At 38.7% G+C, this 17,050-nt stretch overlaps 1 protein-coding gene and 1 pseudogene across 1 annotated transcript; both read left to right on the forward strand.

The window, feature by feature from the left end:
• Window positions 1–648: 648 nt before the first annotated feature.
• Window positions 649–2,143, forward strand: LOC122640746 (annotated as a pseudogene).
• A 10,891-nt stretch (window positions 2,144–13,034) lies between these two features.
• Window positions 13,035–15,385, forward strand: LOC122640239. Its single transcript, XM_043833386.1, has 2 exons — window positions 13,035–15,009; window positions 15,064–15,385. Exons 1-2 carry the CDS (start codon window positions 13,117–13,119, stop codon window positions 15,280–15,282), a joined length of 2,112 nt encoding a protein of 703 aa, XP_043689321.1. The 5' UTR covers window positions 13,035–13,116; the 3' UTR covers window positions 15,283–15,385.
• Window positions 15,386–17,050: the final 1,665 nt, after the last annotated feature.

Consider the following 17,050-nt stretch of genomic DNA (forward strand, 5'->3'; position numbering starts at 1 on the left):
TTATAGATCCAGGTGATTAGCCTTGCTCATCTAAGAATCGGGATTTTGGATTGAAATCGGGCAAAATTAGTAGAAATCGAAGAAAAAAACAAACTTAGTTTTCATACAAAATCCTAGATCAACCGAAATCAAGATTAACCTTAGCCAATTCTGATCTGAATAGGCCATCTGACCCGACCGGATTTTTCAAACCCAGTGGTTTGCCATTTGGCCTATGAGTAGCGACTTAAATTGCTTTGACCAGGGTTTCAAAAATTGGTAATCAGATATTCAGATTGGGAATCGGCCGATTCGAATCGTAATTGATCGGGGTTGATTCCGATTTTTGCCGTTCTGAATCAACATATTCACCTCGAGATTTCTCGAATTTCTGTCCTTCCAAGCCGATTCCGATTCGATCTGAATCGGAGTCGGCAGAGATCGATTCCTGAATTACACATCTTGACGTACAGTACGGCCAAAGTCAGTCCAGAACTCAGTACCACAATGGCTTCTCTGCTATTACTATTAACCAAAGCAAACATCTTTAACCTGCAAAACTCCACAACTTTCGTTTCGTCCCCTCCAGTCTCTCCCTCTTCGTCTCATTCTTACGCTATTCCCACCCCCTATTAGTTTTATTTCCAACTCCATCCTCCCTTCATTTCTTCTCCCTCTATCTCTTGCTCTCCATATTCTCCAAACATGCCGATTGAAGATCTTCTTACAGAAGAGAGAGAGGAGAAGATGGTATCTTCAAGCAGTGGGAATCCAACATTCAGAATTGGAAGATTCCTCAGGCCTTGTGCTGATTGTCCTGAAAAAGCAGCGTCACTGCCTCTTGTTCCTCTATTATCTGAAACGATTTCTCAAAATCTTACAAAATGGCCTTCGGAGGTTCTGTTTAGGGGTTACAGACAGCCACAGAGAAAGTGGAAGCAATGGGTCGATCGTTTGGCGAAGCATCATGAACCTACATGGAAGAAAGCTGGTATTTACGATGCAATAATTAGTTCCACTTATGAAATCCAAAAAGATTGAGAATTAGTTCTTGGGCTCTCAGAATTTTGGTGTTCAGAGACTAATACTTTCGTTTTTCCATGGGGTGAGGCCACTGTGACATTGGAGGATATTTTGATTCTTGGTAGGTTCTCTGTTCTTGGACAACCTGTCACTACTCCTCTCATAGAAGAAACTTTGAAGAAGATAGAGGAGGAGTTGAGTGCAGAGCACAAACAGTTCAACGAAAACAGAGCTAAAAAGGCGAATCATTTGGCTTGGATCAACCGATTCATGGGTAGAAAGGCCGTGGGAGAGTCTGAGCTTGAGCATGTGGCTCTTCTAGCCTTTTGGTTGTCCACATACTCTTTTCCTTCTCACCCTGAATCAGTAATAGAGAAAAATGTCTTCTCTGTCGCCATTCATTTGTCGATGGGGACACGGATAGCTCTTGCACCCGCAGTTCTCGCCAGTCTTTACAAGGACCTTCGGTTCATATATGAGCAGGTACATGTTGCTAAATCTGCTTCTTTTACTGTTTGCTCTCCGTTTCAGTTGTTACATATGTGGGCTTGGGAACGATTTCCTCTTCTCAGACCGAGTGATTCTCCTCATCCCCTGCACCCTGGGGAGCCCAGGGTGGGTCGTTGGCAAAAATGCAACTCATACTCTAGATTCAAATTGAAGCTTCCACATGTGAGGTCTATTCTGAAACAGATTGATAATTTCGAATGGCGGCCTTACGTATCTGGTGTTAACAACTGGCGATTCCCTTCCTTCTACAAGGAGAGGGAAGAGCTACTAAATGATGGATGTCTGCTCGATGATGATGAATTGCAATCCTTTGTTCGATGTTTAAGGAGCTCTGGGCTCGTTGGTTTAGATCATATAGAACAGTATCTACCACATCGGGTGGCAAGACAGTTTGGGATCGATCAAGATCTTCCAGGACATATTTCCCCAGCCAATTCTAACTGGAAAAATGCATGGAGTAGCTATGATCTCCATGTGAGGGACCCGAGGCTGTACATTCGCTGCCGATTCATAGAAGCAGAATGCAGAGAGAGATACTCGGATTGGTGGAAGCAATCTATGTTAGTCCGTAAAGAGGCGATCAAGGACCTTTTGGAGAAAAGGGAGAATTCATAGAAGGATTTCAAGGTAAACCCGCAGGCTGAAGCTTCGAAAATGAGAAACCAGGAACAGGAACAGAGCATTGAACACCTGTTGGGATTTACTCCCAAGGAAGTCTCTTTCAGCAAGAGTAAGCCTTGTGAAATCAAGGTAAACCCACAGGCTGAAGCTGTGAAAATGAGAAACCAGGAACAGGAACAGAGCATTGAACACCTGCTAGGATTTACTCCCAAGAAAGCCTCTTTCAGCAAGAGGAAGCCTTGTGAAATCAAGGTAAACCAGCAGGCTGAAGCTGTGAAAATGAGAAACCAGGAACAGGAACAGAGCATTGAACACCAGGAACAGGATCAGAGCATTGAACACCTGCTGGGATTTACTCCCAATAAAGCATCTTTTAGCAAGAGGAAGCGTTGTGAAACAGAGAGATATTCACATTGGAGAAAGCAAACCTTGTTTGGTGGAAGGAGGACTGAGGAACAGAGTAAACCGAACAGCTGTGGTGATATTCCACCAGGATTTGCTCCTAAGAAAGCCAATTTCAGCAAGGGGAAGCGTTGTGATATTGAGGAGGACAAAGATCCTGAGCCCATTGCAGCATCAAGGAAAAGAAAAAGAGGATCAGTTGAGGCACAAAAACCTGTTACTGTTAGGACGAGGAGGACCCCGAACAAGTAGGTTTTCCCTTTCCAAAGCATTGGTGCCGGCTGAAATGGAACCAAAAAGTGAAGAAGAAGAAGAAACAAAGGACCTTATGCCCATGTGGAATGATGCTAAGCCGCTAATGATAATTGATTAATGATAGAGAACCAGTCGTTATTTTGCAGGTTGAGCTTCTGTGACATAATGAAGAAAACTATCTACTTGGAAGATGAATTCTCTCAAGGGTCCCAGCTTGTTTTTGCTTATTCTGTGCTGTTGTTTGTAATTAGTCCAGCTTTTTTTTTGTATTTTTTGCTACTGTTTGTCATTAGTGCCTTAAACATATGCTTACTAACCATCAAAAAATTAAGGTTACTACAAGGGCAATTGTACAGAAACTAGTAAGAGTAAGAATGTATGATGACCAAGAGTTTGTGTTGTACAGGATGTGGCCATGGGTGTGAATGCTGATGCAGTTTCTATTTCCCTTCACACAGGATTTGTGTCAATTCATTGCCTTAAAATTTGCTTGAATTTTTTTTTTCTATATGAAATATGCTTACCTTGGTTGTTTCTTTTCCCGACTGTGAAGTAGAAGTGGAGGGAGGATAACCTGTAATTTAAGATCTGTTGGCAAAACTACTTCTTTAGGTAGGGCAATGGAATGGTGTTGTGCCTGTTATAAAATGTATTTTCCTCATTTTATTAATCAAGTGTTACAGTATATACAGGCTTGTACAATAACTGAATGTACATAGATCTAGAAGATTCTGGACTTATTGACAGTTACACATAACTAGTCTAGCTTATAGAACCCTTCTCCTTTACAGTACCAATATTCTATTTAGTTTATTTGAAGTTTGAACCATGAAATACTGGAAATGAGAAATTGATATAAAGTGTGATTACAAAAAAATGATTTCTTCTTGAATCTACGGAAGTTCGAACTTCATTGATTTATTCCAATAGATTTAGTGCTTGATGAATTGTACTGATCTGTAGCTTATTACATGTTAATGTATTATATTCTGGAATTGAATTCTAAACTTTGCTTGGTAATGCTTCATTCAGTTTCATTTTTTGGAAAAACTGGTAAGGTTTGTATATATTTTATAAGTTTTTTCATTCAAACAAGAATCTTCTTGCTTATTAATGGGTTGAAAGTTGTTGTTAATGCTTCATTCATTTTCATTTTGTATTATTTCATCTCTGATGTTGTGGATGTGGTTGATAACATTGTGAAAGATGAGGCATACAATAAGATATTGCCATGTTTCCTGTATCATGTTGGCATCAGTTTTTAGGCACATATTACAGTTCTCTTGACATGTCGTAATAATTCAGGAAGAAAGTAAATACTTCCTCAGGATCTTACTTTGATTTTTCACTAATACTATGCATCTATCCTCTCAATCTGACTGCATATCCGGATCCTTACTATCAAAGTTTATGAATGCAGTAGCTAGCTTTTCCTACAGATTGAGTTGCAATTTTTAACTCAATTGTTTCTCTCCCTGTACTTTTTATGATCATCCTATGTGTTTATTGAAGAAACTAGATCATATCAATGAATCTACCCTGTCAATCTGACTGTCATTACTATTGAAGTTTATGGATACAGTAGCTAGCTTTTCCTCCATATTGATTTGCAATTTTTTCCTCAATTGTTTGTGTCTGCACTTTTTATGATCATCCACATGTTAAGAAAACAACGTCCAGAATGGTAATTTGCAAAAGAAAAGCAAAAAACAGAGAAGAACAAGCACACACAAACACACAGGATTTACGTGGTTCACCCCCAAGATGGAAGCTACATCCACGGCGGAGCAACAGAACGAATTTCACTATTCTCTGGAGATGTTACAAAACTTCTCTCTGACAGCCCTCTCAGAGATAAGAACATTATATAGAGAAGTCCTAACCTAAGGAAGTACAAGAATACCCTTGGACCCAGAAATTGCCAAACCGGACAGGGTCGGACCAAAACATAACGTATATCACATAATATACTGTTTCGAAAATCTCGACGAACCCAACACAACACCCAGCCTTTGGTGGGGATGTACGCCATTTTTTGGCAATCCGAGATCGTTTCGAGGCTGAAATAGCCCTCCGAAGATCTCAACCGCACATTTTGAATCAAAATCAAGCTTCACCAATAACACCACATTGTTCTTTGCATCCACATTGTCCTATTTACAAAGAGTATGTGATGGTTTCAATCGAGTGGAGAAGTAATGACTTGCTTTGATGGATGTAATGGAATTTTAATGAGTGTGAAACTGAATATATTCTTCACCCTAATTTGAATATTAGAAGATTGCAACATTTTGCCATTTATATTTGGTCTATGATGCCTCACAAAATACTTCCAGCAAAATCAAAAATTGGTTAAAACTCAATTTATCTTTTCTGATCCTAAAAATTCTTGTCGATCCTCTCTCCTCCAATCTTGCAATAAGTCAAAGAAGGATATCCACTCCAATACTAAACAGGAGAATGGGGAAAAAGGCTCATCCTGTTTATTCCTTTCCTAGCTGCCTGTTTGGGTGTGTGGGGGAGGACTGGAGGTGTACCCATGGACTAGGAGTGTCAAAATGTGGACCGAGTCGGTGAAACCGAACCAAATTATCCGAATTAGCCTAAATCAAATCGAACGAACGGAACCAAGGTTTTATTGGATTGCCTTTGGATTGGAATATTGTGGAACCAATTGAAAATTGGACCCACTGAAAACCGCATTGAACATGGAAAACTGAACTGAAACCAAAACCAAAATGATATAGAACTGATAAGAAATCAATTTTTTTTGCTAATGTTTGTTTCTTTTTATAGAGAAAATTACTTGGACACCCCCTATACTATGGCCATTTTGCTTACGATTACCAACGTATGAAACAATTACTTGACACCCCTCGAAACTTGACGGTGTTAGTCTGCTGTTAGTGTTTAAATGAAAATGTCTATTTTAACCTTATCACCTATTCAATAGAAAACAATAAAATTAAAATTACCAAATTACCCTTCTTCTTCTTCTTCTTCCTGCAACCTAAAAAAAAAAAAAGAGACAGCCATGACTGTGAGTGAAGATACTACGAGAGATTGAGACCTGAACTCTGCGGTTCCCTGATTTTGGATTCAATCTGAACCCAGAATAAATTGCACCAAACTCAACGGTCCCTTCCCACTTATATTGGAAACCACAAACGCCACTCGGTCTTAGCTTCCAAAACATTTCAATCTCTCTCTCCCTCTATTGTTTTGTTTTCCATGTTCTACATTATATATACCTGTAGATTAAATGTTTGCACTGAACTCGTGCAATGGTTGCATTTGTTTATTCTGCCTTTTCTCTCTCACTTATAATGGGTGTAATTTTATGGTGTAAGATGTTTATTGAATATCTGATGGAATCTGCCTTTCTCAGTTGTTATTGCCCGAGTCCTTGAGTCTTGAATTGGGGTAAAACCAGGGTTTAAAACAAGAATCGGTATCTGAATAGGGTTCAGCCTATTCCAATATGATGCTAGAATTTGTTTAAATTGGCCAGATTCTTTTTGCCTGAACCCTAGAAAACCTGTATGGATCATTTGCTCTAGAACAACAAGAATCAGGATCAGGTTCGGCCGATTTTGATTTGCCTTCTCGATTCTGATTTTATATCTATGGGTCAAACAGGAAAAAAACGGAATGAAGCTCCAACCCCTGGACATGGGTGTGGGACTGTGGGGGTTTAGTTTCATCCATTGCTTGATCCGTTAGTCTCCGAGTAGTTTAGATGGAATAATAGAAAATAGATTCAGAGGCGTACGAGATCTTCAATCGTTTATTGGTAGAACGATCTAAGCATGAATGCGAGGAAAGAGACAAGGAAAGCAGCGGTGACCGATGCGGAGACGGCACCGAGTCCGGCACTAGAAGTAGGACTTGGAGCCGGAGCATCAGCAGCGATAGCATCTCTAATGAAGGAGAAGACAGCGAGGACGACTGCCATGAGAGCCACAAACAAAGCTTTTATCTTTGATTCCGATTCGACTTTTCAGGCTTAATCTTCGAGATGCCCTAATGGTTTATGAAACAGTAGCCATGGTTGCTGGTTTTTTTTTTTTGGGTTGCAGGAGGAAGGAGAAGAAGAAGAAAGAGAATGGGGGCAAATATGTCACTTCACTCACCTTAAGGGTAGTTTAGACATTTACAAAATATTTAACCCATGGTAACGTTGACTGACTAATGGACAGGGCTACTTGAAAGAAATGGTAAACCGCAGGGGGTGTTCAAGTAATTGTTTCAAATGTTGGGAAGACTAAGTAATTAGGCCATAGTACAGGAGGTGTCCAAGTAATTTTCTCTTTTTTATAAGAAATCAATACCAACATGAAAATCATGTTAAAAAAAATTTGTTTCCTATAATTATGTATACATACATGGTAAACCGTACCGATCCCCGTATCAAACTGATAATCAATAAGAGGAAATTGAAATAAACTGAATCCAAACCGACCAACCGAAATCAAACACTCCCTTGTTAGTTTTGTTTTGGATTCACCCATACCCACAACGAAACCGATTCAACTGTATAGAAATCGGACCGAACAGGACCAATTGATACCCCTACCAAGGAGCTTAACTGATAATCTCATGTCAATTTTCTCTAACCTTTTACAAATCTTTTTTTTTTTCTCCTTCCAAACATAATCAAAAACTTCCCTACATCCATGCTCATAAGATTTTTTTTGTCATTCTTGCCCACCACACATTTCTACCCTTGCTTCATTCCCTCAACACTTCCTAGAACTATTTATCAAAAATTTTCTTTCTCAAATGAAAGCTCTTAGGGGACATGTAGTTATCCCCATAAGTACATTATTCTTAGTCCAGTACTGTGATATGTGGTAATATCAATTTTTTAAGGGCTCGTGCTCTCTGTGCCGCAGTGTGGGCTGCGCCCAGACACATGGGTCTGCCACTCAGGGGGGTAGGATGATCATTGCACCCATCCCCATGTGTCAGCTACGCCCTCGACACAGAGAACATTTTCCCTTTAATTATAAATAGGTCTCTACATTAATTAAAAAATGTTTGCATTGGTGTATGATTTGTCCATCATGGATATCCTTTTGGTCATAGGCATGTCTATCTACTCGTACTTCTTTTGCATATGATCATTTGTTTTTTTTAAATTATGGTCGTTAAATAAGGAAGATGTTACGGTGGCATTTTCATAATTATGCCTATTGAAAATAACTAAATCAGTAAATATCGATTCGTGTTGGAAGTGATTCCATTAAAGTGCTGGCCAAATATCATTCTGTTTTTTTTTTTTCTGTCCTGGAAACAATTTTTCGTCAGCTTACCAAGTGCCAATCTACTCCTTATAATTACAATCTATGAGTAGAATTAAGAAAAAGTACTTATGGATCAAAAGTATTTTTTGAGAGCAGAATTGTTATCAAACGACATGTTAGTGTTTGCGATTCGTAACAAAAAAATGACAAAGATGGTCACGGATTTTGCAAGCCTACCAACCATCTACGGGTGTCAATTTAAGACTAGATTTGGGAATCAAAAAAACCGACCCAATAAGAACCAAAATCACCCACTCATTAAGTTATCGATCTGTTTTTAAATCTAAGTTTTGAAACCACTTAGTAAACAGGTCGGGTCATTTTGGGACGGGTCTCCCTATGGTTTTGAAACCGAAAGATCAATCCGAACGGAAAAGACCTATTTCCAACTTACATTTAATCATATATTTTTTCCCTCCTGAAAATGCCCATTTGTCCAAATGCTCGTTTACAATTTTTCTAATTGTAAATTCTCCCCTATTTTAAACAAATTATAGCAGTTTGGTCTTGTCCGTTAATTTGGAACATTAAATGTTAGTTTTAGGAAATGTAATGACCAAAATACCCTTTTGACAAAAACCAACCAAAATTAAAAAATAAAATGACCAAATTACCCTCATCTTCCCCAAATGGTTTAAGGGTTAAAACTGAAAATTGAAAAACACCTAGATCTATCCAAAAAACCATCTTTTGCAAAGACTCCCAAGGACGTGAAGATCCAGGGGATCTGGTATGCTCAACTCCAGTAGAGTGGGGTTTCTTTGATTTGGGATTTTTTAGAACTTCCCGTCTTCAATAGTTCAACCTCACCAACCCTCTTTCCTTTTCCTTTTTGTTGTAAAATCAAGAAAAACAGTGGATGTTCAATCGTTTTATAGAAGTCTAGCAGTCTCTTTCAATACACACTAGCAACACCATTGATGTTGCAACTACAACCTCAACCAAGCACTGTCTGTGTGTGGCTGGAAATGGGTAAAAAGAAAAAGATTAAAGACCATTATGAAATCAAAATGCATCAGCAGCATAATGCAATCCACGGAAAAGATAACCCATTAACAGATCTTCAAGAAATCAAAATCAGCCCATGATGCAGACTACACAAGAGGGATAACCCATTAATGGATGATTTAAGTAATTTAGTGATAGAAAAACAATTTCCAGCTAACCCTTCTACAGTAGGACGAAAGCTGAACTGGGTCACCATAAATTTTTCAAATTGGTCCCCAATTCAATAAATCGTGAGGAGCCCTTGGCTCTACAAATTTAAATAGAAAACAAATAAATCATGGAGCATACAAGCCCATCTTCCCCAATTTTGTCTGCTGCTGTTTTTCGATTATCTTACAAACTTTGAAACATTCAGTTTCCTGTTTCCCTCCAGAAAATTTCCCAGTGCTCTGAAGATCCCTTCTCCAGTACTTGGAACCCATTTCGTTGCTGAGGAATGAAATTCAAAATATTCAGTTTTGCTTTCGTTCGGGTATGTTAAAAGCTAGGAATCAATTGGATTATCAGGAATTTATTCTAATTTTCGTTCGGATTTTTTATTCGATTGTTCCATGATTGAGGAGAACCTTTGTTTATGGTCTTTCATATTTTTGTTTGTGGGGTTTTTCTCTTGCACTGTTGCTGTGTTAGCTTTCTCTATAAGAGTTCAAGTAATAAAATTTCCAGCAATGATCTCTTTGAGATTGCACATGGTTTTTTGATAGATCTAGGGTTTTTTCAATTTTCAGTTTCAGACCCTAAACCATTTGGGGAAGATGAGGGCAATTTGATCAGTTTATTTTTTAATTTTGATTGATTTTTGTCACAAGGGCGTTTTGGTCATTACATTCCTTAAAACTAACGTCTATCATCCCAACTTAACGGACAATACCAAAATGCTACAATTTGTTTAAAATAAGGTAGAGTTTACAATTACAAAAGTTGTAAGGGGGCATTTGGACAAATGGATATTTTCAGGGAGGCATTTGTAAAAAACCCTTATAGTTATATGCTTATAGATGGATATTTGGTTATTTGTGTATATGGATGGATATTTGATTATTTTTATGGTTCAGAATGAATATTTAATTATTTATATATTTAAGAATAAATATTTGATTATTTGTATATAGAACAAGGGTAGGCACCCAAACTTAGGTTTTAACCAAAAAAATTAAACTTAGGGTGGATAGGATATTTCCAAAGAAATTTCCACTCAAGTAGCTATCATTTAGGACTATTTTTTAGTGTTTCCAATTCTATACCTGAAAAAAAAATAATGAAACTGTTTATAGATTTTGTAAGCTTGTTTGTAAGGGTGTCAAAGTTCAGCTAGAACCGATTAGACTGATTGAAATCAATCGATTCAGCTAGGACCGAACTAAACTCTTATCAGTTTGGAAGCTTAGGGTAGGTTTTATTAAACCGGCAGCAATCGAAACCAAGACTTGACCGACCAAGGTTGGACCAAACCCAATAATAATCGTTTCCTTATGTATACAATGTAAATCCAAAATTGGACCAGACAAATCAAATCCGATAGTAATCCGATTACAAATCTATTAAATAAAATGATAAAAATAGACCAAAATGGATCAAAACCGAAAACTTTTCTAATAGTTTGGTTTCGGATTAATCTAATAACTGATCAAAACTAACCAAACCGACCAATTGATATCCTACTTGACCAAGTTGGCTCTCTTGGGATAACGCCTAAGTTAGAGAGAAAATTAGGAAGATTGAGATTATAAATGCAGCAAGAGCAAAATCTGCATGGAGTTTACCAAGTGGGTGAATTTCTCAGAAAGAAGCCGGAGAAGTTTTTTTTGTAGCTCATCAACTGCGCTAGGCAGCTGTGTTGTTGAGGTTCATATTTATTTATATACTTATAGACGGATATTTGGTTTTTACAAAAAACAAAATGACTATTTGGTTATTTGTGTGTTTATGGGATGAATATTTGATTATTTGTCTACTTAAGAATTGATATTTAATTATTTATATATTAAAAAAATAAATATTTGGTTATTTTTATGTGTAGATAAAAAATTTTAGAATTTGAGACACTATAATAGTACTTAGAATCAAATAGGAACCAAAACCGGTCCAACTTTACCCCACCTATTATTAAATGGTTTTGGATCTCAATAATAGAACCAATTAGAAAAATGGACCGGTTCTATTCTTGATTTGTATTAGTATCAAGTGCAACCAATATCGATATGGGTACATATTGGCCAATACGAAATCGGATACCTCAATCCATGTAACCATCACTGTTTTTCAATGATTTTTTTTTGGTTTGTTTTTTCAAATGCCCCTTTCAAATTGCCCATGTGTATAAATGTACCTGTGAAACTTTATTATTTTCAATTACACCCCTATTTTTCAAATTTTGTAACATTTTAGTCCAATCCAATAGTCTAAGACGTTAGCATTAATTTGAGAGAATCTAACGACCAAAATACTCTTATGATAAAAACCCACTAAAATTAAAGAGTAAAGTGACCAAATTGCTCCCGAGACTTCAAGGTTTAACCTCTTTTTTTTTAAACCATTATTTGCAGAAAATAAAACATGGGCTGATGGTGTAAACCTTTGCAGAAAAGTGGATCATTGGATCTATTATTAGTTTGAAACTGTGAAACAAATTCTAGATTATTAAGTTGAGGCTCCCAAATTTCCCGCTTTACCATCTCCTGACATGGCGTCTTTTGGATCTGATTCTGTGAAATCGCCACCTCCCTCTCCCCTCGTTAGCTAACTGAGGCCATTTACTGTCAAAGTTCACTGCCGGGTTGTGGTTTGGAATGTCGATGTTACTAGCACTCTAAGCGTCGACAACAAAAAGTTTGTACCCTTGGCTGGTCTAACCTTGCCATGTGAGAAGAGAAATTTTATCTCATCCCTAATTTTATGTCTCAGAGTACCAATAAAATATCTTACCCTAAACATCTAGGGTTCCTTCAGCTACCAATCTTGAACCTTTGGATTCACCCTACCAAGCTTGGCTGCATAACTCAAACCACAGAAAATAAGCAAGTCCAACGTATAACAAACTCATGTTAGAGCTACAGAGAGAGGAGGAAAAAGAATGGGAAGGCAGAGATGAGATGGGTTTCATTGGTTTGTAGCTTTTATCTGCCTAGAGATTATCACAGCTATCAACAAGTCCATGAAAGCACTTCTTTGCACCATCATCTTAGTACTAACTAAGATGGGCATGACGGTAGCCATACTGTAAATTTTCCCCAAATCGATTTTCAGTTTTAAATCCTAAACGATTTGAGAAAGATGAGTGCAATTTGATTATTTTACTCTTTAATTTTAAGAGATTTTTATCATAAGGGCATTTTAATCATTAGATTTCCTGAAATTAATATCAAACGTTCTAGACTAATGGACTAGATTAAAATGTTAGAAAGTTTGAAAAATAATGGTGTAATTAAAAATAGTAAAGTTTCAGACGTACATCTGTACAAATGCGCAATTTGAGGAGAGGGCATTTAGAAAGAAAAAAACCCAAGGGTTTTTTTTTTTAAATGAGACATTGTTTTTTAGTGATTACAAAGTACTAGCAGAAAAAAAAGATAAGCTTCACTCTCTTGGGATAACCGAAAATTTGTGAGAGAAAATTAGTTGAAGATTAGGATTAGAAGTGCAGCAAGAGCAGAATCTGCATGGAGTAGGCCAGGTGGGTGAACTGGTCAGAAAGATGCCTGAGAAGTGGCTTTTCTCAGTCAAAGTGATTTCCTGTATTGTTTAGAGTACTTTTGTTAATTGGGGGAGAGAAAAAACCAGTTCTCTGGGCTGCGTGAGCAATGTAGCACAATTCCCACTACCCATCACCACCACCACTACCACTTCTCCTTATCCCCAAGCGGAGGATTTCCATAGGCCATTCTTTCCATTTTTTTTTTTCTTCTCTCTCCAAGCCAAACCCTAACCATTTTAAAATGGCGGAGTTTCCTATCTAAAAGTTCTGTGCTTTTGAAAAGACCAGGGGAGAGGAGAGAGTGACAAAGAGTTAAAAATGGAATTACCAGTCTTTAGCCCTGTTCCTGAACATACTCAAGCTCAATTTGCAGTGCCAATGGTGGAAGGAAAAAATCATCATCTTACAATGGCAATGGTAGAAGACTATTTAAAAGAGGAATCAAGTTCCATGGTGGAGCGAAAAGAGGAACTGGTGTCACGGATTGGAGGAAAACCCACACTCAGAATCGGTAGATTTCTTAAACCTTGTGTTGATCATGTTAATGAAGCAGCTGGGATTCCTTTAGTTCCTCTTCTTTCTGAAATCATCACTTTCAGACACTGCAAATGGCCTCCAAAAATCCTGTTTAAAGGATGGAGATGTCCCCAGAAGAAATGGAAGTACTGGATCGATCGTTTGCAGCCATTGTACGGACCCATATGGGTGAAGGCTGGTATTTACAATGCGATCATGGCTTCTACTTACAGAGTTCGAAAGGACCAAGATTTGGTCCTTGCATTACTGGAGAAATGGTGCCCTCACACCAGTTCGTTCGTCTTTCCATGGGGAGAAGCAACAATTACTCTTGAAGATACCTTCATTCTTGGTGGATTCTCCTTTGTTGGAAAACCCATTACTGAACCTCTAACGAAAGAGCAAGAGAAGATGGAGAAGAAGATGGAAGAAGAACATGATGGGTTCTACAAACACCAATGGTGGAGCCCCTCTAACTCAGAATGGATTAATCATTTCATGGAGACCCAGATCGAATTGGAGCATGTAGCCTTCATCTCCTTGTGGCTGTTAAGGTATGTCTTTCCAACACCTTCTGAGAGAGCTGTGGGTCGGCATGTCTTCCCCATTGCCATCCGTTTGGCTCAAGGGACACCCATTGCTCTTGGACCTGCAGTGCTTGCAAGTCTCTATCGTGATCTTAGGTTTCTTAAAGAACAATGTGTTCATAACCTTCTTGGATCAAAAAAGGAATATCTTGAAGATGATTTCCATCTCAGCGTTTGGGCGCCATTTCAATTCATGCAGCTCTGGGCTTGGGAAAGGTTTCCATCTTTGAGACCAGAGAACCCCAATTCTCTCCGTCCTGGTGAACCCAGAGCAGCTCTGTGGAGCAAACTGACGACTAACATGAGTGTTGAGTTGGTGAGGTTGGTTATGAGCTCACCTGAAAACTATCAATGGCGTCCTTATGCTGCCAACTTGAGCAACTGGTGTCTCCCTTCCATCTACAGTGAAAGGGAAAAATGGGTTTCCCAAAGTCCAGATGGGGATGACGAGTCGCAGTCCTTTGCCCATTGCTTGTGGGCTTCTGAGTTAGTTGGGATAGACAGTAAAGAACACTATCTTCCACATCGAGTGGCTATGCAATTTGGATTAGATCAAGACATCCCTGGTTATCTTGGCCTTCCCAGGGGAACTTGCAGCGAGCCCTTTAAATTTGCTATGTTCTCTGTCCCACCTGGGCATTTCGAATCAGATGTAACGAGGAGATACTCAGAATGGTGGAAGCAATCCATGCTGCTTCGTCGAGAAGCAATCAAGTATGCTTTAACTCAAGTTCAAATTCAGGAGAACCCAAGAAAATTAGCCAAACGTAAACGTTCAATGAAAGAAAAGGCAAGAGGTAACAATGGCTGGCCTCTTACATTGGTTTCTTCTGAGAATCACAAGCAGAGCTTTCGAGATTCTACTACTGATGAAAACGAGACACAGGAATTGAAAAACCTTCAACTGGCAAAAGTGAAGGAGGAAGACCCCTATGGTCCAGTTCCCCCTGGATTTTCACCAAAATGTAACAGGTTAAACTTGGAAGATTCAAGCCACAAAGATGAACATTCAGTCCTGCAAAAGTTTAAACTTCTGAAAGACCTCAATGAGTCTGCAATTGGAAGCATGCCAGCTAGTTCTGCCTCAACTATAGCAACAAACAGAGATTTGGAAGATTCACTACCTAGATCAATAGGTAGAACTGTAGAAACAGAAATTTTCTTGGGAGGAAATGAAGAAGCCCGTAAAGATCTCATGGAGAAGAACTCAATCGAAGAGAAGGGCAGCCATATACCCACGGAGGGAAACACAGCAAGGAAGGCAATTGAACTGGAAGCTCGGGTTTGGGAGCTTGAGAAAGAGATTTCTGGGCTTAAAGAGAAATTACGTTCTAAAGAAGCGGGTAAACCTACAAATCAGAGCCCATCGCAGGCTGATTAAATCCATGTTGTGCTTAGAATATATGTAAAATTGAAAGATGTGTTTGATTCTGCATAATCAAACTTGATTCGAGTCTTATTGTACAGATGCAACTTGAATTTCAGAACTACGATTTCAGAGTTGCTGATTTCGATTGATGCATCATCTATTAAAATCTGAAATTTAGATGTGGATTCCATACCCATTTGCTATCTTCAGTTTAGATGGCTCCATAGGTGAAAGCATCAGCATCCTTTAATCTGATCTATTTAGACACCCCCACCAAAAAACAGGAAAAAAAAAATCCAGTTTGGACCTCAAAACTAACCAAATCCAAATGAAATCCGATCAATCTTTGCTAACTAAGAATTTTGTCGTCGAATTTTCTTTTGGGGGATAGTAATTTGGATGTGGAATTGGATTATTATAAATTGAACCTGTTTGTGCCTTTGTTTAAATTCTGTTTATAACTTGCTCTGCCAAGGAGGAGCCCTTTTATTTTTATGTGAAGAATCGGTACTCTAGAGTAAGGCCTTCTTCTAAATAGGTTGTAATTGCTTCAACTTTGTTTTTTTCAAGTAAACGGATCTTTTCTTATAAAAACGTGTAGTACACATGATTCAGAATTACAAGCATCTAGAAATCATGGAGTGAAAATAAGCTAAAGAGTCTTACACTTCAAGGATCAAGCCCTCTTGGCAAGGGAGCCAATTAAACTGTTTTCCTCCCTTGGAATAAACGCAAAAGTGCATAACTATAAAAACGATATCAAAAGAGTAATATCTTGAATAATAGGAGTCACTACAATTAGCAGGTCGGTGTGCTCGACGAAGAAGAGATCAGTACTTTGTTGTTAAATTCAATAATAAGACGGTCCCAACTATCTTCAATAGATTGAAGGATCCCTAAATAAATCGCCATTGCGTTTTGGTGAGCTAGAACTACCGAATTTATAGCATCATTACTTGTTGACAACTCCCATAACGGCTTTGGATAAGTTCGAATGTTACCCGAATATTCCCAAACCGATAATGCTACTTGGTCACTATGACTCATAATATTAGAAAATGTAACCGCTCAGCATTTGTAGTGAATACTGAGCATTAATTCTACCAAAAAACAAATTTGACCATTAAGTGGTGCAACGGCTTCATGGACCTAAAGAGTCATATATGGGTGAAATTGAAGACATTCATTGGTGCAGGAAGTTGCCTCAATTGAGAAGATGAAACCGCTGTCCGTTTGAGGAATTTGAGGAGTAACCGTTGGATGATTAATAAGCGCCACCGATGAACCCGAGCCCACCCTAACTCGTCAACCCACAGGGCGGGTTTGGGTTTAATCTTTTCTTAGCCGTGGCCTGGGTTGAGGTCTCAGTCTGAGCCCGGTCCTGCTGAATCAAGGTCAGGCCGGGCTAGGGTAAACCCTGACAAGGTTGGGCTTGGGTCGAAGGTTTGTAAAGCCGGCCAGGTTAGGCGTGGGCAGACTTTAAGACCCCTATGGTTGGGTTGGGATTTTAACATGTCCGGCCCAGCCCGGCATGTTGACACCCCTATTGATGAGGATTATTAGCATTTGCAGCCAAAATCAACCTTATGAAAAGATTGCCACATGAACTTTTAGAAACTAAAGAGCCACCGTGACGACCATCATTTCCGGCATCGGTGGTTGTAGTCGATGGCGGCGTAGCAATCATATTCGAGGTTGTACTAATTGATGATGGTGAGATTTGGTCTTCATGGCCAAGCCGAACACACTAGCATCTAAGATACTAGATTCATATATCCGC

The sequence above is a fragment of the Telopea speciosissima genome, chromosome 9 (genome assembly GCF_018873765.1).
Source record: "Telopea speciosissima isolate NSW1024214 ecotype Mountain lineage chromosome 9, Tspe_v1, whole genome shotgun sequence".
Taxonomy (NCBI): Eukaryota; Viridiplantae; Streptophyta; class Magnoliopsida; order Proteales; family Proteaceae; genus Telopea; species Telopea speciosissima.